This window comes from Heloderma suspectum, chromosome 5, assembly GCF_057233095.1.
Source record: "Heloderma suspectum isolate Gila_16-S chromosome 5, 16-S_ref, whole genome shotgun sequence".
In the NCBI taxonomy this organism is placed as follows: Eukaryota; Metazoa; Chordata; class Lepidosauria; order Squamata; family Helodermatidae; genus Heloderma; species Heloderma suspectum.
The window spans coordinates 75,799,579-75,821,130 of record NC_139462.1 but is presented as its reverse complement, the minus strand read 5'-3'; the positions used below and the strand labels follow the sequence as shown (position 1 = coordinate 75,821,130).

The following is a 21,552-nucleotide window of genomic DNA, read 5'->3' as shown; positions in this document are numbered from 1 at the left end:
AAAATGTCAAATATTTAGTATAGTTATGTGGTTGGGGTCAGTCTAAATTACCTTCCAGGACACCTTACAGTCCTGTGCCTCTGACTGCAGAGAGATTCAGTATCTCTACACAGCTCTGTAACTCTTGATTCTGAGGGCTTCTCCACATGGGGCTTATATCCTGTGATTGAGATTGGTTACTCACTGACGTTTGCAGGTCCTTTACATGACATCAGCACAGAGGGCCTCTCCCATATCTTCTGACCTTTATTCCATTTCTTTAAAGATCAGAGATAATGAGCCATTAAAATACAGCACATTGAATTTCTCCATGAAAACAGGAAGTTGTGCAATAATAGGGACTATACCACAGCGCCATGTAGCGGCTGTATAATGAAACATATAGAACTCACGGATAAAAGGAAAAAGGGGGGGGGAAATGTGGGTGATAACCCACAATTTGCAGGGACTCATGCTGTACGTGAGCTGCATCTGCTTTCTGTAAACAACCTCTGATTGGTGCGATTGTGGAGGTTGTCAGTTGTAGGGATGTACAAATTGTGTACCTTCAGTGCCGCTTGACTTCCACGGTTTGTGGCCAGTGCACCGTTCCACTGTTCACAAGCCCCCAGAATTTTCTTTTTTTTCCGCTCCAAAATTACGGCGATAAGTCCGTATTACAACCCGTAATTCTGGTGCCCAGCCGTCTCCGTGAGTCTGCCTAACTTCCGTAAGAATCTCTATTTTTCGTAAATACTTACTTTTTAAAAAAAATTTGAAATCCTCCGTCTCCGTTTACTTTCAGCCAAAACACTTCCTCTTCCTAGGGGCTTCCCAAAAGAAGCCTGTCTTAGTTGTGCCTGAGTGATAAACTCTTTGTTTAAAGCAGTGCTGTTTTAAAGAAAGTAAAAACCTTTTAAAATGATCATGCCGGGAGCACACCTGAGGTACACCTAAGACAGCCTTCTTTTGGGAAGCCCCTAGGAAGAGGAAGTGTTTTGGCTGAAACTAAACGGAGACTAGGGATGTCTGTGGAATCCTCTGCAGACTCCAGTGAGGCCGAATTCCATGTTGGAACAAACACACTGACTTGTGCCTCTCCGGACCGAATATCCCCCCCCGCCCGGCCGGTTCCACCATCTGTGTGGAACCCAGAAGTAAGTGATTGGACGCAAATGGCGTCCGCTACGCCATTTGCGTCCCTGTTTTTCCTCGCGATAGGCTACACGTCTCTATTTATGTAGAAACTTACGTAGCCTATCGCATGAAAAAACAGGGATGCAAACGGCATAGTGGACGCCATTTGCGTCCCTGGTTTTTCATGCGATAGGCTATGTAAGTATCTATGTAAATGGAGGCGCATAGCCTATTGCGAGACGAAACGGGGATGCAAATGGCATAGCTGATGCCATTTGCGTCAGGAGAGCGCTGTAGGAGTTGGGGCGGAGCCGGCCAGCTCGGATTCCAGGGGGGAGGAACGGATCGCCTCCCCCACATTGAGGATCCCGGAGGGAGGGACGTATCTCCTCCCCCCACCCGGTGGACCCCCCTGCGGTAAAGGCATTCCTAACGGAGACGGAGGATTTTAGTTTAAAAAGAACACCCACAAACAAGGCGGTGAGCACAATTCATTTTTTAAAAAAACTTAGGTATTTATTATGGGAATATACTACACTGCGCTTTTATTTACGAAAATTCCGTGACTCTTTGTGGATGACGAAAAAAAAGCCACATGATTGCTGGCTCCACAGGACCTCGTGGTGCTGTTCCACAGAGGATTCCATGGCACGGACTGAAGGGAATTCAATCCCATTTCAGTCCGTGGCAGAATTCTCTGACATCCCTAGTCAGTCGTGTTGTCTGAACCCAGACTGCTGGGTTGTTCAGGGACCAAACAACCCAGCGATTAACCCATGGTATGTTGTTAGGTTAACCGCTGGCTTGTTTAGCCACTAAATAACCCAGTGCTCTGGGTTCGGACAACATGGCTGACAACCTTTGATCACACCGATCAGAGCCTGTTTATAGAAAGTGGGTGCAGCTTGCATGCACTTCGTATCACCATAAATCGTGCATTATAACTCACAATTTTCCGCCATGACATGCGAACCAGGCCATTCTGTTGATGTGTTGTAATAGGAGTTGGGATTGGCCAAGAAGAAATAGGCGATGGTGGGAAGGTGACTCATTTTTTTTGTCCTGCTAGGCCAAGTGAGGTCTGGGTCTATAGCAGAAACGGTCTGCCTGTGTTGGAACTGGATCTGAAAAGGAGGCAGAGAGCTGACTTGCTATCTGCAGGAAATCCTATGGCACTGTAGGTTCTCTTAGGCTCCTGATGGGAAGCAGGAATCCTCTGGAGTGTAAATAAACCTTACATAACAAAGACGCCAAACGTCTCCAGTTATCTGTTTCTAAGGAAAGTGAACCCTGAGTGAGTGCTGGAATCCCTGAAACTTCTCCCCACTCAGAAGTGGGGTGCATGCGAGTAACATTATGCAGTGTTGTGTTGAAACAGCTGATGCTTTGAGTGCTAAAATGCCCTTACCATGATGGTGTTGCTGAATCAGCTTAAATCTTGCTCGCTAGGTGCTTGTGTGGTATGCAGCTGGACGGCCTGATGCCACCATGCTGAATCTGATTCTGCTCCAATGGTGGCAGTTGCTGACATGTATTTGCAGTTAAGCAGATTCTCACTGGTGTAATTAAAGTACTAGGACTTCATCTTATATGGATTGTAAGGGTGTGTGCTATACATGTTTGAACTCCAGCAATTCAGAGTATACAGATGAGGGTGGAATCCTGTTGGGATAGACGGCTGCCTCCGAACTTGGAGGCGACCGCCTACCCAATGCAGGGCGGGAACCGCGTGGAGGTTTCCCCCTCCGCGCTTCAGCCGCCCTGCATTTGCGGGTAGACAGCTGACTTCAGCTGTTTAGCTGCAGGAAGTGGGAGCGGGGCCAGGGGTGGCGGATGCCGACCGATGCATAGGAAGCATTGGAAAGTCACTTCTGCCTGCCCTGCCTCGCTCCCAGGAACGCCCTGTTTTCGCTGCTCTGTGCTGCCAATCCGTGCTGCCTACAAGGCAGTTCGGGAAGGGGTGGAGGTTGGTTCTCAGGGAACCAACCTATCCTATGGCTGTCTAGCCACTGTCTAGTGGTCATAGGATTGTGCCCTTACAAACGGATGTATAAGCTATTTTTTATTCAGACAAGCCTTTGGGGATTTTTGTGTGTGCTGCTTTTATAAAATGTGCTTTCCCTTTGCAGTTAGCCGTACTATTTTTATGATCTGTTGATGGAATGTTGCAATGCTGATTTGTTGTCTTGTGATGTTTGTGGTTTTTGTATATGATCTTTGCAACTTCTCTGGGGCTGCTGGATAATTTTTAATATCTACAAGTACATACTATCACAGTTTGCATTTATTATCATACTCGAATAAGTTTATGTTTTAGTTAGCTTCCTGCAGCAGTGATCCACTTTTGCACATCTGCATTACAGGCAAACATTGCCAACACTTCTTTATATCTTGCAAATACATTGAAATCTTATTTATACTTTACACTTTGTGCTGATTTTCTAAACAATCTAAACCATTATTTTATTTTTGATATAGACAATGCATCGAAGGTGACATTTCTTCATCCAGGACTTGTACCAATGATGAGTACCATAGTGGATGAATTTGCTGGGGATATCTTAATTGATCTGCCATTTTTAAAAAGGTATGCATCTTTTTTTCCTTTGATTTTTAGGAATGCATACAGGGTCAGATCATTGTTTTAAATAGCTTCATTATGTCAGAACAAGGTTTGCCAGTGTACTGTTTTACTTTTGTTATCAAGCATGAAAAGTGTAGACTATGGGCAGTATGCAACTGTGACATTCTAGGCTCAGCAGAACAGGGTTCCACCGAAGTAGTCACCAGTTAATGGGGCTGGGAAGGAATTTTACCTGTATACCAATTGGCAAAGACTGTGCAGGGTTTTTTGCTTTCCCCATTGCAAGTTTAATTCCATCTGGACTGTCACTAAATTATTTGTGGATGCTTCATTTTATAATATTTGTCACAACTATGTAGGCGTGGTAGGCATTGGGCTGGATCCATTGATGAGGAGCAGTGGGATTGGGCTCCTTACTCCCCCGCAGTTGGGATTCCTGTAAGGGACCTCAGGGATGTGGCACCAAGACCAGTCCAGCATGGGGGCTGCGAGCTGGCCATGTCCAGGGTGGTGGAAAGAGATTCACATTAGTGGTCCACGCTGTGGTGTGCCCCTGGCCCTGCCATCTGCGGCCAGTGCTCCTGGCATGTGGGCCAGGAAAGGGAATCTGTCCGCAGGCGGGCTGGCCGATGACAGGATCCATGCCCTATGCTGCCACCAAGCCTATTCAAGGGAGTCAATAAAGTTGTGGCCAATTTATTATCCCAACTGTGTCTGTGTGTAATTTATTCTCTTCCCTTTGACAACCAGACCCAATTAAGCGCTGCCTACACAAGATATGTGTGCACAAGTGTGGTTGTGCAGCTGGTTATGCATTATGGTTTTGCAAGCTGTTGTGAAAACAATTGCATAAATGTAATGCACAACCACTTGTGCAACAGAAAGATTCAGTGGAGCTCCGGTAGCAGTATTTGAGTTTGTGGAATGACACCGTTGGATAGTGCTTATAGGTTTTGATCTAGACTAAGTTACTCTTAGTTCTCATTAAACAATGAGATTTAAGTTAAATCATGACTAACTTTTCACATTGATTTTAATGAGACCTAAGTTCAAGTAACTTAGTCTGCATTCATCCCTATGCTTTTGTAACTAATGTGTGTTCCAGATGGTGTTTTCGTCACTATAAGAAGTGTTCAGGTATTGGCTTAAAAGTCCTCTGAGCACAGTTTAAGGCGCTTCCTTTGATTTAGAAAGCCAGGAAGCCAAATCCTAAGGTCTTACTAAGACGGTTGCAGCTCTGGTGGTGGAAGCCAGTCAGTACTGACTGCTCACCAGCAAAACACAAAACTGCTCATCAGCAAAACACAAAACTGCATAGGGAGACATCAAAATGCCACAACTTCAATGGCACATTAATGTGATTGCACAGCGGTCCGCCAATCATAATGCCATTGCCAGGCATCTCATCTAGCAACTGTGCAGGGAAAAAGCATTCACTGTGCATGACAGCAGAACTAGTAACACATCATCTGTCCCATCCCTCCAGACCATAACCAGTAAATGTTCCAGGAATGATAGTTAATGAACAAGCTCAAGATTGTGGTTGTGATTCATAGCTTTGCAGGACTCTGCATATGAACCAGGGCAGCCTCATTCATTTCAGTGGGCATGGAGCTTTCCCCAGCTGAGACGCTGTGGTGTACAGAGTGCCAGACACAAGGTGTAGCTATGTGTATTATTCCTGCTTTGAAGCCCCATATGAAAACAAGCAATCTCTGCAGTACAACAAAGGGGCTGTAAAAGTTCACACTGCATTCCTTGCTTTGCTGTGTAAATAACCCATGCTTTCTGGTACAGAACGCGGCGGCTCGCCTGATTAAAGGCAGCCGCCGGCGAGATCACATCACTCCAGTGCTGAAGGAGTTGCGCTGGTTACCAGTTGTTTTCCGGGCCAAATTCAAGGTGTTGGTTTTGACCTTTAAAACCCTATATGGTTCCGGCCCAGCCTATCTTAAGGAGCGCCTCCAGCAACACCAGACAGGCCGCTTAACAAGATCAGCCTCGGATGGCCTTCTCTCTGTCCCATCAGCCAGGACAGCTAGACTGGTGGGGACGAGGGAGAGGGACTTCTCTGTGGTGGCCCCCACTCTGTGGAACGCCCTCCCTAGGGAACTCCGTCATTCCCCCCCTTTAATGAGCTTCCGTCATGCATTAAAAACGTGGTTGTTCAGGCAGGCATTTGGGGTGGGTTAGGGTATTTAAAAAAAAAAAAATTATGGTAAAATTTTATTGTTTTAAATTGTTTTATGGGGTTGTACATCGCCCAGAGTGGCTGGGTGACCAGTCAGATGGGCGATTAATAAATTTAATAAATAAATAATAATAAATAAATAAATGCTTTCACCAGAGTTTGAATACCATTATAGAGTAGCAACAACCATATGAGCAGAAAAAGCTGCATGTCCTTACTGGCTGCTAGTAGTGACTACCAGAATTGGAGACAGAGGGAATGTGTAGAGACTCCAAACCCAAGCCTCCAGGGGTCCCCAAATGTCTTTGGGCCAGTGTGTGTATCTGGAATTTTGAGAAAGTGCTGTGGGCACCATCATTAAATAGTTCTCATGAGGTGGGTCTATTCACAGAATGGCTGCCATGGTTGGCGTAGTAACACCTATTGCAAAAGGCAAACTGGTGAAGCTAAAAGAAAAGCAAGTTCCTTAGAACCTAAGTCCGAGACAAAGGTGGGGTGTGAGCTCCAAAACACCAAACTGCTCTTTTGACCCTGCCATTCTCTGCTCCAACACCCGTTTCACAGAAGGCAAACTGATGAGGCTCAGAGACTAGTCACTTGATTAAAAGAAAACTGAATACAAGGGGGAGGGGGAGGGTCCTCGCCCTAAATACTGGATCACATATTTGCCACCCCAAGGTACAATGCATTTCACTGGTGATGCTCAGAGAACCCCCCCTCCAGAGCACAGGCAAACCATCCCCTTGTTCCCCACTACCCCCTTTAGCCCACCAAGTATGCTCCCCATTGCTTCCCAGGTTACCTTTTTTTCTCAGCATCTGGGGGAGTTTCAAAGTGAAATGCTTGACTGGAGCTGCCCGCCATTTTGATTTCATAAGAATGTCTGTGGGGCTCACATGGGGTCCAGAGGCATTATTGGAAATAGAAATGGCACTAGATGCTGGTGCTTCACTTTACAGCATGCCCGCCTCCTCATTAATGGTGGGTTTTTTGGGTAAATCTAAAGCAACATTTTAAAATCAGGAGGGTCAGGAAGCCTGGTAGGTGCCAAGGGAAGTGTCTGTGACACATTGGTGCCCAGGCGCACCACAGTGGGGACCCCAGCAGGGGTTCATACAGAGACAAGGACCTGGCAAGTATAGGCGTATGGTCCATAAGGAACAGAGAGTTTGTAGAGATTTGACATTAGTGGGGTTCAGACGAATCCCCATAAGCATTAAAAGCATGTGTGAGGGGGCCACGCAGCCTAGCCCTGCCAACCAGGCATCTTTCGACCATGAGAAAGGCCTTGTGTGCATACCAGCGTATGCACATTGAGCTCCTCCATGTGAAGGATTGAAGGAGATCCTGATTGGCCCACGATTCTGCCTTTCATGGAGAGCTCTACACATGTGCACGTATAGGGGCCTTTTTTGCAGTCAAAAAATGTGTGGCTGGCAACGGTAGGATGTACTGGTGGGCAAGACCCCACTCCAGCCTCAATGTCTGAACACCCGTTCTCAGCAAGTTAAGATGTAAAGATTCCAAACTATCCATATTTATACCCAGAGTGCAAGTGCTCCATATTTTAACAAAATGTTTTTATGATTGTTAGCCTCCTTGAGCACCATTTTTTTTTTTTGTGGAAAGGTAAGGCATACATCAGATAAATAAATAAATAAAATAGTAAGTATATTGCCTTCATCAAGGCATGTGTATTTTAAAGCACATGCCTTACAGAGCAGTCTTGCCAGTGGTGATGATGGGGAAGATCCACAGTGGTGCTGCCACCATTTCCGAAGCCCTGCTGGCTTGAACTAGCCAAAGTAGGAGGTGGGGGTCGCCATTTTAAAAAAAAACAAACTTCTCCCATTATTTCCAGTGGGAGAGAATTAATTTTGCCATCTCTTGGGCAGACATAGTTTCCAGTTTGGTTTGGGGGCGTGCCAGGATTACGAGGGAGCCTGGGATCTTGCAGATCCTCGCCCACTCCCAGAAAGTCCTGAAACAGCCATGACAACAGATAGCTTTGCTGGCAGAGAGGGTGGTCCATAGCATCCAGTGCCATTGAGCCAGCCATGCCCCAAGCATAGGATTGCTCCTTTAGGGATGTTTTGTCACTTTCTGTTTAAACATAGCAGTACTTGCTATGCAGGGTGCATAGTAGAATGCGCCCTGCAAGATGACCATATTACACAGAATTGTGTGGGTAAATCATGATCAAATGACTTTTTGTGTATGTGACCTTAACTGAAAAATTGGAGTGTTTTCCTGTTGCTTCTCCAGTGAAGACTTCACCTCACATCAGTTGGGCTTAGTGCTGTTTACTAATGCAAATTCTTGGCACAGAGGCAAGAGTAATCTCTAGTGCAATGCCCAGGTATCTCGCTACAATGGATCAAATGGATGTGATTTTGGATTTGATGTTCTGACAGTTTCTGTAATGGACCCCAGTACGTGCTTATTGATTTGTGTACTCTGGCCTTGATGGAGGGAGGGTCTCAAAAAACAACACTGATTTTAGGGTGCAGTCCTATAGGTATGGCCATAAGTCTCTATATTTGGAGACTCATAGCCATCCAATGCAGAGCAGGAGGAGAGGCAGAGGCAATCTTTGCCTCTGCACTCCTCCCACTCTGCATTTTTGCTCTGCATTTTTGTCCATCTAGCTGAGGCATCGAGGAGGGGGAGGGATGAAGGTGGGGAGGTCAGAGGATTCCCCAGTCCCCTCCCCCCTGCCCATGGGAATGCCCCCTTTACCTTCCCTCTGAGGTAACTTTTGCCTCAGAGAGGCAGCTCGCACAGATCTCTCTGTGCCAGCTGGGAGGGGGTGGGGAGCTTGGACTCCTGCGTCCGAGTGCTTGACTTCAGCCTCGGGTCCAGGAATCTGAACTATCCTATGGCTCCACTGGCACTCTCTAGGGGTCATAGGATTGTTCTCCCCATCATTTAAACATCATTATACTACTATATATACATTCTTTTTACTTTAGCGATGATCCTGTGGTAACCTCACTGAAGAAACAGAAAGATTTTGATGAACTTCTGCATTGGCATTCAGGAAGACCCCTTAGTGATGACTATGACATGACAAAAGATGGATTTCAAGGTAATATTAATGAGAACAACAACAGTTGCTTCAGTCAAGGGCCCTGATGCTAACAATAATAACAATAGTTGCTTCAGTGAAGGGCCCTGTAAGCTTCAGTGCACACACAGGGATGTTAAGGGAATAGTTAAATAGAAATGTAGAAATAGAAATGTAGTAAATGAAATGAATGAATATGCCCTGTGCAAAGGAAGAACTGTTTGATGGGCTACTCCTTTGTGTACTTTGCCCAGTACTGTCAACACTGACTGGCAGCAGCTCTCCAGCGTTTCTGGCAGGAGTCTTTCCAGCCCTACCTGGAGATTCTAGGGATTGAACCTGGGGCCTTCTGCATGCAAGGCAGGGGCTCTACTAGCGAGCTATGGGGCTTCTTGGCCCCTCCTGGTTCCCAGTTGGTGATGTGGACCAGGCAATGTCATCTCTCACAAAGACCACAGCCTGATAGATTGGGCTGTAGTCCTGCAGGATCTAGTACTGTCTACGGACAAAAGAGGTTCTTGTTTTGCTCTGCCAAGGTGCACATGGCATGACAATAGAGGGCGCTGCTCTTTTCCTGCACATGGGGTGGATTACGAGAAATGTGTGCAGCTGCCCTGGTCTGCCACCAGTAGGGAGAGAATAAAATGTAGAGTGGAAGTTGAAGAGTAGTAGGAGCAGGGAGACAGTGACTTGGAGCCACCAAGAAGGTGGGCATTTCACTGAAGCTTCGTTCCTGATCTGATCACTGAAGTGCAATTTAGAGAAGATGGAATGTGAAAAGGGATAGCGATGAGATTGCAGCTATATGTATATGACTCCGTTAATGTGTTTTGAAGGAGCAACCAATGACCCTTGGCTCCTACGAAGCAAACAAAAATTGCAAGCGTTTCTTCAATTTTATGGGCAATCACTAGAAGGTAACCTGTCAAAAACAATTGTTACTCAGTTGGATTCTCCAAAGAAAGTTTATACAAAGGCCAAGAAAAGCAAGACAATCCAAGTAAGCCAATAAATAGCCTGTCTCCGTGTGAACTTTTGATATTAATGTAATTACATTGTCTTTTGTTTCCAGTTGGGTAAATAAGGAATTTTAATTATTCTGCCCCCCCCCCCCCCCAATAAGCATGTACTGATCTGGACTTCTCGCTGACTTACTAGACAGCATCTTGGAGCCTATTTTTCTCTCAGTACATGGCTCTTTTCTCTTGTTACCATGTTTATCAAGGATACAGTTCTGAGGCTTTGCAGCACGGCAAAGTCAACACTATTTTGTAATCACCTCTCTGGGAGAACATCTCTCTTCACTCTTCTATACCTTTCATAATGTTCTCAATCTGTATCATGCCCCTTCTTAGTCACCTTAAAAAATTACAGCATCTCTATTTCTTAACCTGGGGTGGGGAACCTCTGGCCCCTGGGCCAAATGCAGACTTCCAGGCCTCTCATTCCAGACCTCCAAACTCTTCCCTCACTGGCACCACTCTGGGTTATTGATATTATTTATTCCATCCTGCTCTATCTCCCAGCTACAAAGCTGATGGAGGGAGTCTTGCACAAGTTGGGAAGGAGAATGCCTGGATGCTGTTGCATATTGAATAAAGGTAAGAGTCACATCTGTAACTCTTCCCACTTTAGGCCTGGACCTACCCACTTTTGGCTGTAGCCATGGTCTGCTGCTGGAATATGCACCCCTCAGTTTTGACTGAGGTAATGTCGATCTCAACAGGAAAAAGGTTCCGCACCCCTGTCTTAACTCTTTCTTCATAGGAACAATGCACCATCCATGTGTTCATTGTAGTTTCCCTTTTCTGCCCTATCTCTTTAATTAAAATGGTTCTTTAATTAAAATGGTGCAGCCAGTCAGGCATGTATATAGTATACAAACATCATGCACTATCAGTTCATATAATGGTATTCTTATGCTCACTGGCTTGTTTTCAAATCTCTTTCACAAGAGATTTACCCACCAGGAAATGAGTGAGGAATGCATGACTTCTTCCAACCTCCATGACTGTTGCTGAACAGCAGTTGCTTAGTAGTGCAGCCCACCCTCTCTATGCTTCTTGGGCTGTGACTTCAAATACTGTGGCTTTGGAGATTGTAAATTAGAGTATAGCCTCACTTAGAGCACAGTCCTGAACATGTCTACTCAGAAGTAACTTTCCTTGAGTTGAAGGGACTTACCCCCAGGTATGTGTTTATAGTACTGCAGCTTTATTCTCCCCCATTGAGCTTATTTTAAGGGGTCAGTTGCTCATGAGCAATGCTCAGTCCGCATCCATGAATCTGCTCTTACTGTATCTCTTGTCCATTGAAGGTTTGTCATCTGTGTACTAGGCTACTGGCTGTGGACTATGCCTTCCAGAGGCCAGCCCTTCTCTGACCTTTCTTAAACATTACATGCATTCTTACTTATAGTATGATGCTGGCATCCTACCAGCCTTCGCTTCAAAGAGCTGAAATAAAGTGAGAGCTGTTGAGCCAACTTTCTCTTGCTCCCTTTGTTCATAGAAAACAAAAGCAGAAATCATTATTGAGCAGAACCAAAAAAGAAAGAGAACCGAAGAAGCAAAAAAAGAAGAGCACAGATGGGCTGCTCTTTCAGTGATGACTGAAACAAAAATCAAAGAGAACATGACCTCTGGGATTAAGTATCTAGAAGAATTCCTGAAAAATTGTCAAAGTGAGTCTGTGAAATGTAGGGCGGAGATGGCAGCGCTCAATGTTTGCTTTGGCCTGTGGACAGAACACTGCAAGACAGCCGGTATGTGAATGTATGGAGTTGCTATTGCTTTGTGGGAATCCCTGTCATTAGTTGTATATACAGAATGTCTTCACACAGTGTGAAGAACCCAGATGAGAGGTTCTGGGTGAGAACCTCTTCACCTAGAGTGTTTAATGTAATCCCGAGGCACTTACCAAGCTCTCACACACTTGGATCATGAGGTGTTTGAAAGCTAAATGTTCCCGTATTTGCAGCAGTATTAATACCAGTGACCAAACTCACACCCACAGTCAATAAATAGCACTCCAAACATTCTGCATTCTGAGCATCGTAGCTTTACAGTGTATGGAATCCATAGAGTGTGGAATCCATCCGAGGGAAAGGGAGGGATTTGCTGGGTGGGCTTCCTTTCCTAATGTACACAGTAGGTTAATTTGGGTTGGTCTATGTGTAGCCCTCTGTCTTCTAAACTCAAATATCAAATTGCCGCTCCTCCCCAATTATGGTTTGACATTTGAAAAATCTGCTCTGTCCTCATGGATCGTTGCTGTTTTTTTTTTTTTTTACCAGATCTGCCGTGTGAGATCTGCTCCACCTACAGTATTGACTTCTGTGGTGTCAGAGAAGTCAAGTTGGGGGTGAGAAACAGCTTAAATTCAAATAGAGCTTACAAAGAAGTTGTAGTGCTAGGATTCAGGGTTAGAACATCTGAAGACAATTGAAGAATACAATTGTATGTGCTTTCCTCACCACTGAATAACTACAGTCAACCCCCATACTTCAGGATTTCAGAGGAATGGTTTCGAAGTGAGAGAATGAGAATTACAAGCAGAGGAGTCCTGCAGGTCCTAATATTCCTGGGTGTCACTGTTCCCACAGATACTTCTGGTGGTGCCTGCCTGGCTCCCTGTCCCTCCTGATTTTCTAAATAAAAAAATAATAACTGGGAGGCTGGCATGCTGTAAAGTGCCGGTCCCCAGCACAGTCTTTATTTCCAAGAATGCCTCTGGGCCTCTTCTGGGCCCCAGAGGCATTCTTAGAAAATGCAAATCGTGGGTGGCTGCAGCCTAGTGCTTTGTCCTGAAGCATGCCCAGCTGCCTGTGACATGTTCTCAAAATTCCAGCTGTGCCCACTGGCCCAAAAAGGTTGGGTCTCCTGTCCTAATGCATGTGGCTTTAAGTGGGATCCAAAAAGGCTCCATTTGGTGTTATATCAGATTGCCAAGACCTGTTCACAGAGCAGGTTCCGAGATTCAGATTGCCCACACCAACTACCCCCATAAATCATTGTTTCATTTAGTCACATGACTTCCTCCCTACTGTCCACTTGCTTCCAACAATGGCCAGTTTAAACACTCCATTTTGAATATCATGCACGTAGATACTTATTGTATGTGTAAAATAGGCCGCTCTGCATAAACATGTAGATGCACTTCTCTGCTTAAAGTTGGTTTGGTTTACAGCAGCACGGTGAGCTTTAGGGCTTCTCCATGTGACCAGTTTATCTGAACATTGTACTGCTGTTTCTACTTCCTGTTTAAGCACGGGCTCTGTACTCTGGCTGTTTTTATTCCACTACATTCCGCTTATTATTTTTTCGTGGAGAGGTGGAGCGTCTTGTGAACATCGCTAATACTGCGAGACAAACCCTTACATGTGGCAGGTGATCCATGCAACTACCTCTGTGGTGCCTGCCCCTTTCCCTCCCCTCACAGATTACTGTTCGCTTCATTGTGATTGACACAGCTGCGCAGTACAGACAGACAGGAAACACAGCGAACACATGCAACCCGGAGACATGGCTTTTGCTCATGTTGACTGGCGGAGCGCCGGAATGCCATCACACCGGCCATTCTGCCAGGCAACAACCCAGAGCCATGTCTCCACAGTTATGGCTTGGCAGCATGGCAGTACATCGGTAGACTGGCATGGACATGAAAAAAGAAGAAATCCCACGGCCCTGGCATGGAGGCGGAGCAGCAGCCTGCAGACAACAAGCAATATCTGCATTCTCAGCCATGCTGTAGTAATGCAATGCCGCTCTGTTGAGCTTACAGAACCACCATACTATGCTGTGCCAGCAAACAGAAGGGAATTACGAGGATGGGAAGGCCGCAGGGCAGGCGTGGCAGGATGACACTCCCACCCTGTCATTGTCACTGCCATCTTCATCATAACTGCATCCTTGCAACCACCCATACACATCATTTCATTTTGCCACTTTCATGGCATGACCAGACAAAATACCGCATTTTCCCCATACGGAAATAGCACAGGACAAGAAGAGGGAATGCCCAGGAAAACCACTACAGGACAACGACGTCATGTAAAGTACCTGGAGAATTCCATGAATGAGGAATGATGAATGCCCAACTAAACACCAGTGTAGATAAGCTCCAAGAAGTTGCATGCTTTTTCCAAATTGGATGCCCTTCTCAGATTGTTTCTTTTGAGAAAATCCATGGATTCTGTACCATTTACAAAAGGAATGACAGGTTTTTTTTTTACAGATCATAAATAGATTTCATTATCATTATGGCTGCATTTTTTGTGTGCTTCCCCATCCCCCAGGCAAAACTGACAAAAACTTGAATATAGCAGTTGAAGTGATGAGGCGAATCCATTCATTGATTGTAAAATATGACCATCAGGATTTATTGAAGGAGGCTGATTTCCATCAGATTGACAAATGCCTCTGGAACCTTGGATTTGACAAGCTGGCAACTTCTTTAAAATATATCAAGGTAACTGTGTAATTATGGAATATTTGGATGCATGTGTAATTGCACTTTTCTCAAGCCACTTTCCCCACTTGTAGAGTATTTCTACACAAGGCTGTTAATTGGCTGTTAATCTGCTGTATCTGCTTTTGGCTTTGTCACAGAATGCAGATCCGAGCGCTACACAAAGAGCGTTTCCTTTCCTAGAGGTTCCTACATAACCTCTAGGTGGCATGGTGGTATAGCAGAATAGTACAAACACACAAGTGAAAAAAATGGTTTCTTTAGCTTTTACAATTAAACATAACATTTTACCTGCTCTCAAAGAAACTTGCTGAAAGTGCTGTTTAGATATAGAAACAAAAATAGATGGCCACGATTTCGTCTAAAGAACCTATAAACACTCATGAGTAGGAATTGCGACTGCGTGATAAATGCCTTGTGTAGAAAAGCCCGTAAAGTAGGATGCAGCTTTACGTGTTACAGTATCAATTCCTGTTTGTGTCACTGCTGTTTTTAACTCTCTTAGAAGTGAGCTGCCTATTAGCAGAATTATGACTTTATGCTAAGAAATATTTAACTAGATGTACTATTCCTACTTTATTGGACTGTGACCACCTCCGCCCCCTCCTATTTTTAAACATGAAGCTCAAGTGATATCTCTAAATGTTTGTAGGTATCAGATGATGAGAGAAAGGAACTAAAAAAGGAGTATTCAAAATATGCTGTCAGCATGGGGTCTTCTCGGTTTCAGCTACAGTATATGGGCCACTATCTTATACGGGAAGAGAGACAAGATCCTGATCCCAGAGTGAAACATTTTATTCCAGATACATGGCAGGTATTAATGAATTATCTGATTTTAATAATAAAGTTACTTTAAGAAGTTAGTTCATAGAGTTTCGTATTTTTGCGGGGGAGGATTCATGATCAACATGACACACAAGTGTTATTTATCCTGCAGTGAAAAACATACAGGAAGCATATTACACAGTTTGGTTATTTGTAAGAAAATACAATGGGCATTCCAGTCCTAAATATCTATACCTTTTTATCTGGTGTGATGTGTACAGACACAGCATTATGTACTTCATATTAGGGATATATATCTTTAGGATATGTGTGGTTTTTTTAAAAAAAAATCCAGACACAACTGTGTATAATGGTGAAGGTGCTAAATTTGAATGTGGAATTATATGAATGAGATCGCTCTTGACATGCATTCACATCATTGTTTACCTATAGAGAGACCTTCTTGACATTGTGGATAATAATGAGTCTGCAGTAATTGTTGCTGCTACATCATCAGGCAAAACATATGCCTCTTACTATTGTATGGAGAAAATCTTGAGAGACAGTGATGAAGGGGTGGTTGTGTATGTTGCTCCAACAAAGGTAGGAAACAAGTTTGTAATTTATAACATTGAGGCTATAATCCCATACTCGCTTACCTGGGAGTAGGTTCCATTGAACTCAGTGGTTTTTTTTCCTGATATATAGGATTTGCACCATCAAAATATTTTTCAAAAACTACATGTCATATCCATAATCGATGGTAAAATATATCATTTTGTTTCTGGCCATATAAGAATCAAACTGTCCAGTTCTTACACAGAAAAAGTGGGGGAAACAAACAGCTGAAGATTTCAAAACTTGGCTTATTCCGCCCTTTTGTTGTCCTTGCATATGAAAGTGTGGGGAGGGGGAGGGAAAAGAAAACAGGTACCTATACTTTTATATGTCATGACTTATGTACTGTAAGCTGATTTTATTTATTTATTTCATTTCACTTCTATACCACCCAATAGCTGAAGCTCTCTGGGCAGTTCACAAAAATTACATGATATGTACAACCAAGATGTGTTAATCTCCAGATTAAGTGTTCAAAGAGTTGTCTGTATAGTTTCTTTATTTCTTATATAATATGCGTGTGTAGGAATGAATAGTCTGCTCGAACTGCTGTTGAGTATCCTCTCACATAAAAGCGGACTATAAATTCTTTCTTTAGTAACCCCCAGGTTATCCCTGTGTTGCTAATGTGCTGCTTTTTCTGAATTATTAGGCTCTTGTTAATCAAGTGTCTGCATCCATTTACAATCGATTTAATAAAGCACTGCCAGCTGGTCTTGCAGTATGTGGTGTTTTTACTCGAGATTATCGGCATGATGCTTTGAACAGCCAGGTAAGTTTATATCAGCCTTCCACCACCTGGCACCCTCCCGGTGTGTTGAACTACAACCCCCATTATGCTCAGCCAGAATGGCCTGAGATAATGGGAGTTGTAGTTCAATCCATCTACTAGCAAAGTTGTTTATTCAACTAATACATTTAGGCTGCAATCCTATGCATATTTCCCTGGGAGTAAGTCTCACTGAATTAAATGGGAGTTGCTTCTAAGTAGACATGCATAGGATTGCACTGTTAATCAGGGTAAAGGTCCTGGGAACAATTTTTTAAAATGTTTAACTGGGAGAGGGAGGGAAAAAATATGACTAAAGCCAAACAGTATGCTGAAAGTATTTTCAAAGCCAAATCTTTCCTAATTTTGAAGCTCTTTTGCTTTAAACTGATATATAAACAGTGGTGTTGCAGCACAATCCTCTATTTTATAATCCTATACTCATGAAGCAAGTCCCACTTTATCCACTTACTTCCAGGACGTGTAAACGATTCCAGCCATTGGATACAATCCTGTGGGACAGATACACCAGTTGTATCTTAGAAAACGTCAGAAGCCCTGCTACACTGGCATATCCCAATATATGCCTCCACAAGTGGATATATGGTTGTGGAACATCAGGGATAAGTTAGCATTAGTGGCCTGATGGCATGGCCTGACTTTCTAAAAATGTTTATTTCTTTGAAATAAATATAGATTATATACTTTGATCAAGGGTCAATGGAAGGGGTGGGAAGCAATATTTGCAGATTCACCATTTGTCCTGCTGCCCCCTGTGGCATCTCCAATGCTGTTCTGGAGGATCCCACAACCATCAGCAGCAGATTTGGGGGAACACAGGGGGCTGCAACAAAAATCATCTGGATCCCTGAATAGAAGAACACGGTAGGATACAATCCTATTGTTCTACACGGTTCTTTTCATCAAAGCTCTAGTCACAGACATATCATAGATGTTCAACTGCAGTCTGATGTTAAACTGTTATTAGCATGATCTTTCTAAAAGTCCATCAATATTTTGTTTCAGATACTGGTAACAGTGCCTCAGTGTTTAGAAATCTTACTTCTGTCACCTCGTCGCCAAGCATGGGCCAAAAAGATAAGATATGTAATATTTGATGAGGTATATATGCATTTTGTTGTATAATTAATGAAATATTCATTGTTACCTACTGTATCTATATCTTTTTATATAAAAGCCAGTTCTGCCAAACTCTAACATCACACTCTAGCATAGGGGTGGGGATATGTCCATGTTATGTAACATTCATATCTGAGAGGTGATATAGAAATATTTTAATAAAATGAATAAATAAAATAAATATTTTTTCCAGGTTCATTGCCTTGGAGGTGAAATTGGAGCAGAAGTTTGGGAACATCTTCTAGTTATGATTCGATGTCCATTTTTGGCGCTCTCTGCAACCATAAGCAACCCCAAACACCTTGCTGAGTAAGATGGGTGCAAATTCTGAATATGTTTACTGTGGTGTGAGCACATTTCCCAAACACCTTTTCAGAACGTTCTGTTGCCTAGGTTGGTCTTTAGCTGCAGGTTGATCTGAAGACAATCCTGTGAAATTTTGCAGACCTCCACAATGTCATTGCTAACATGGAATTAAGTTGCATTTCTAGATCACTTCTTTTTGACAAACTAATAAATGAGGGTAATAATAGTGCTATAGCACATTCCTTAGTAAACCTTCCAGCAGTCATGTGAGGTAAGCTGGCATTATGGTGGACCGAAGCTGAGAAAGTTGTAGCTTGTCTAAGACCACCTTGTGAATTGATGGCCAACCTGAGATTGGAACTGGGGAGTTTCATGATCATAAGCTAACTGTCCTAGCTAGTATGCTCCATTAGCTCTCATGGAGCACTTACACCTTTGTAAGTACAAAGTAACAATGAAGCATGTTTGAAAATTTTATAAGGTTGGGGTCTTTTTATTTTGAAGAGTGGTAGAAAGGCTGGCTTTCTACAAGTAAGCTATGTTTACTGGGAAAGTAATTCTCCTCTTCCTTCTATTTTGTTTAAAGATGGCTACAGTCAGTAAAAAGATACTGGCAACATACTGAAACTGTAATAGCACAGCATCCTGGCTCTTCTACAACTGTTAAGAAAGGGGCAAGTTCTAGAATGCAAAATACATCATACAAGGTTAAATTAGGTATGTAACCAAAAATAAATCACTTATAACAGGAAGAGAGTACATTTCTGTGTTCGTCTCCTTAAATCTTAAGTGAGTTTCAAAAATACATCATGTTTAATCCATATCAAGATGATATTCAGGTTTTCACAGCTTGCCATTGACTTTATGATCCAAATATTACCAGATCATTTATTTCAGATTATTCTGTTTTCAGTGGTGTATGGTGAGAGATACAATGATTTAGAAAGACATGTATGCTCCCTCAGTCATGGTGACTTCACTATCCACCACTACCATCCCTTTGCTGCACTAACTGTGGATCATGTAAGTTTTAAATCATATTAGGTGAAAAAAATTAAAAAAGCTATCCTTAACAATGTTTTTAAAAAGCATAATCATAGAAACCCATGACGTGTTTCTGTGTGCTGCAATGGAGATTCTATCTTGACTATTGAAACTGATTCAGCAATATTGATCAGTGCTTTTTTGCGTATGAAATTAACAAGAACAAGCAACAAAAACCTTTCTCTTTATCTATATTTGGCATAACAGCTTGAGAGATATGGCTTTCCCTTGGATCTTTCTCTCTCTCCTCGAGAAACTGTGATATTGTATGATACTATGGTAAAAGCTAGGAGAAATTGGCCAAGGGCAAATGTAAGTATATGTTATTTATATATAGCTGTAGATGTTCAGAACAATTGTTACCAAAAGAAGATATTTAAGAATATATTTAAGGATATTTAAGAAATATAATTGTAGTCACTTTCCCCCCCCTCTGATCTTTGATGTCAAGGAGCTGGATCCGGATGAGTTTTTTAAGGACAAAATGATAATCACAAAGGCAGATGCAAGATGTTATGAAAAAGAGCTGAAAGCAGAACTAATAATGTGGATTAAATGTGGTAACCATAATGAGGTATTTCTTATTTTGCTCTCATTTACCATACCATCCGTCTTTTCTTTTCCTTTTTTTTTAAGTAAAGTCCGAACTATATAATGACATAGCCTTTGGGGACTGGGTAGTCAGCCTGTCTTGAATGGAGTTGCACTTCCCCCAGGAATACTTCTGGACCTAGCTTTGCTTCCTAGATAGGTTGTAGCTGTGGCCAGGACCAAATTTCCAAATTTGCATAATTTGAATAGTGTGGTACGTGCACCCCTTCCTGGAGAAGACAGATCTGGCCACTCTGTCTCTGTCTCTGTCTGTCTGTCTGTCTGTCTGTCTGTCTCTCTCTCTCTCTCTCACACACACACACACACACACACACACCCCTTGGTCACATCTATTGTAATGCATTCAACTTGGGCCTACCTTTAGAAAGTATTCAGAAACTACAGCTGGTATGGAAGGCTGCTGCAAATGTGCTTATGGGGGCCTATTATTTGGCACATGTTACTCCATTATTATTCAAGCTGCACTGGCTCCTAGTTTGTTTCTGAGCCCATTTCAAAATATTGGTTATCACCTTTAGAGTCCTAAACGGTTTGGTTTCAGAGTATTTAAAGGGTCATTCACACTCACACGGTCCTACCTGCCTGTTAAGATTCTTGGGTGAGACCCTCTTCTGCACCCAACTGCCACCGGAGGTATGGTTGGTGAATCTGGAGGAGAAGGCATTCTCACTTGCAGTACCCAAACTCCGTCACTCCCTCTCTCCCTCGGGAACCCTATCTGCCTACACTTAGAAAATGAGTAAAGACCTATTTGTTTCAATGGACTTTTGGTGGCAGTTAAATTGACCACTTTACTATGTGTTTGCTGCTGCGAAGTTTAGTGTATTTTTTTTATTGCTGTTATTGTTTCTTTTAAGTTGCTGCATTTGGTGTTATATATAGTTTGATCCTTACCCCTTGTCAGTTTGTCAGCAGCACCTTTGTGAGCTTCAGCCATGAACAGGAGATTCATGATGTGCAATGCAAACATACCTTCGGGGTCAGGCTTTGGAAAAGGGGCAGGCTGTCCATCTGATTTATGAACAGAGGAACCAGACAGTTGGCTGATCTAGCAGTGCATTTGATAAACTGTACATCTGTCATTAAAATTGTAAAGCTAGGAGGAAGCCCAGTTCACGCTGGGCACAAAACCTGCTGAGTATCTTAGGGCACAATCCTATGGCCACTAGACAGCATCTAGACGGCCATAGGATTTTTCGTTTTCTGGGAGCCGAGCTCAGAGCCAGTGCTCCGAGGTTGGTTCCAAGAAAACCGACTCCCCTCCCATGCCACCTCGTAGGTGGCATGGTTCGCCACCGGCTCCGTGCTCATAAGAGCAGTGTGGAGCAGGGGAAACGGGGGCATTTCTGGGGGCGGGGGCAGCAGAAGCAGTGTTACAATGCTTCCTATGTACTGTTTGTCCTCCCCCCCCCCCCGCTTCGAGGCACCCTGGCTAGACAGCCGAAATCAGCAGTCTAGCCAGAAATGCAGGGCAACTGGAACACAGAGGAGAAGATCCCATCTGCGCTCTGCCCACCTTGCACTGGATAGTTGCCTCTGAGTTTGGAGGCAGCCGACTATCCCCATAGGAATGCGCCCTTAACGTTTTTTCCTGGTGCTAAAAATACTGTAATGTTGGCACCAGGGAAGCCTCTTTAAGGGAGGGCATCCCATAACTGGAGCGCCACTGCTGAGAAAGGCCTCTCCTTTGTGACTGACAAAACATACCTCTGATAAAGGAGGCACTGGAAGTAGAGCCTCAGCAGAAGTTCTTAAAGCACAGGCAGGTTGATATGACAACAGCCACTCATTCAGGTATTTGGCCCCAAGCTTTTCAGGGCTTTAAAGGCAAGTACTAATACCTTGACTTAGGCCCAAAGTTAATAGAT

At 43.5% G+C, this 21,552-nt stretch overlaps 1 protein-coding gene across 15 annotated transcripts in view; it reads left to right on the top strand.

The window, feature by feature from the left end:
• DDX60 (DExD/H-box helicase 60) overlaps positions 1-21,552 on the top strand; it is a 98,434-nt gene that overhangs the window by 44,465 nt on the left and 32,417 nt on the right. For 11 of the 15 annotated variants that reach the window (XR_014792119.1, XM_084856407.1, XM_084856406.1 and 8 more), the window contains 14 exons: positions 3,595-3,703; positions 8,864-8,979; positions 9,795-9,958; positions 11,470-11,722; positions 14,255-14,427; positions 15,080-15,244; positions 15,649-15,798; positions 16,466-16,585; positions 17,609-17,704; positions 17,916-18,031; positions 18,615-18,745; positions 18,942-19,051; positions 19,280-19,384; positions 19,524-19,646. Coding sequence is in view for 14 of the 15 variants with exons in the window: in XM_084856407.1 (XP_084712533.1) it covers positions 3,595-3,703; positions 8,864-8,979; positions 9,795-9,958; positions 11,470-11,722; positions 14,255-14,427; positions 15,080-15,244; positions 15,649-15,798; positions 16,466-16,585; positions 17,609-17,704; positions 17,916-18,031; positions 18,615-18,745; positions 18,942-19,051; positions 19,280-19,384; positions 19,524-19,646 (1,931 nt within the window). In the remaining variant the exon portion in view is untranslated. The remainder of the gene's footprint in view (positions 1-3,594; positions 3,704-8,863; positions 8,980-9,794; positions 9,959-11,469; positions 11,723-14,254; positions 14,428-15,079; positions 15,245-15,648; positions 15,799-16,465; positions 16,586-17,608; positions 17,705-17,915; positions 18,032-18,614; positions 18,746-18,941; positions 19,052-19,279; positions 19,385-19,523; positions 19,647-21,552) is intronic. The other 4 variants (XM_084856400.1, XM_084856411.1, XM_084856412.1 and 1 more) reach the window with 2 other exon arrangements.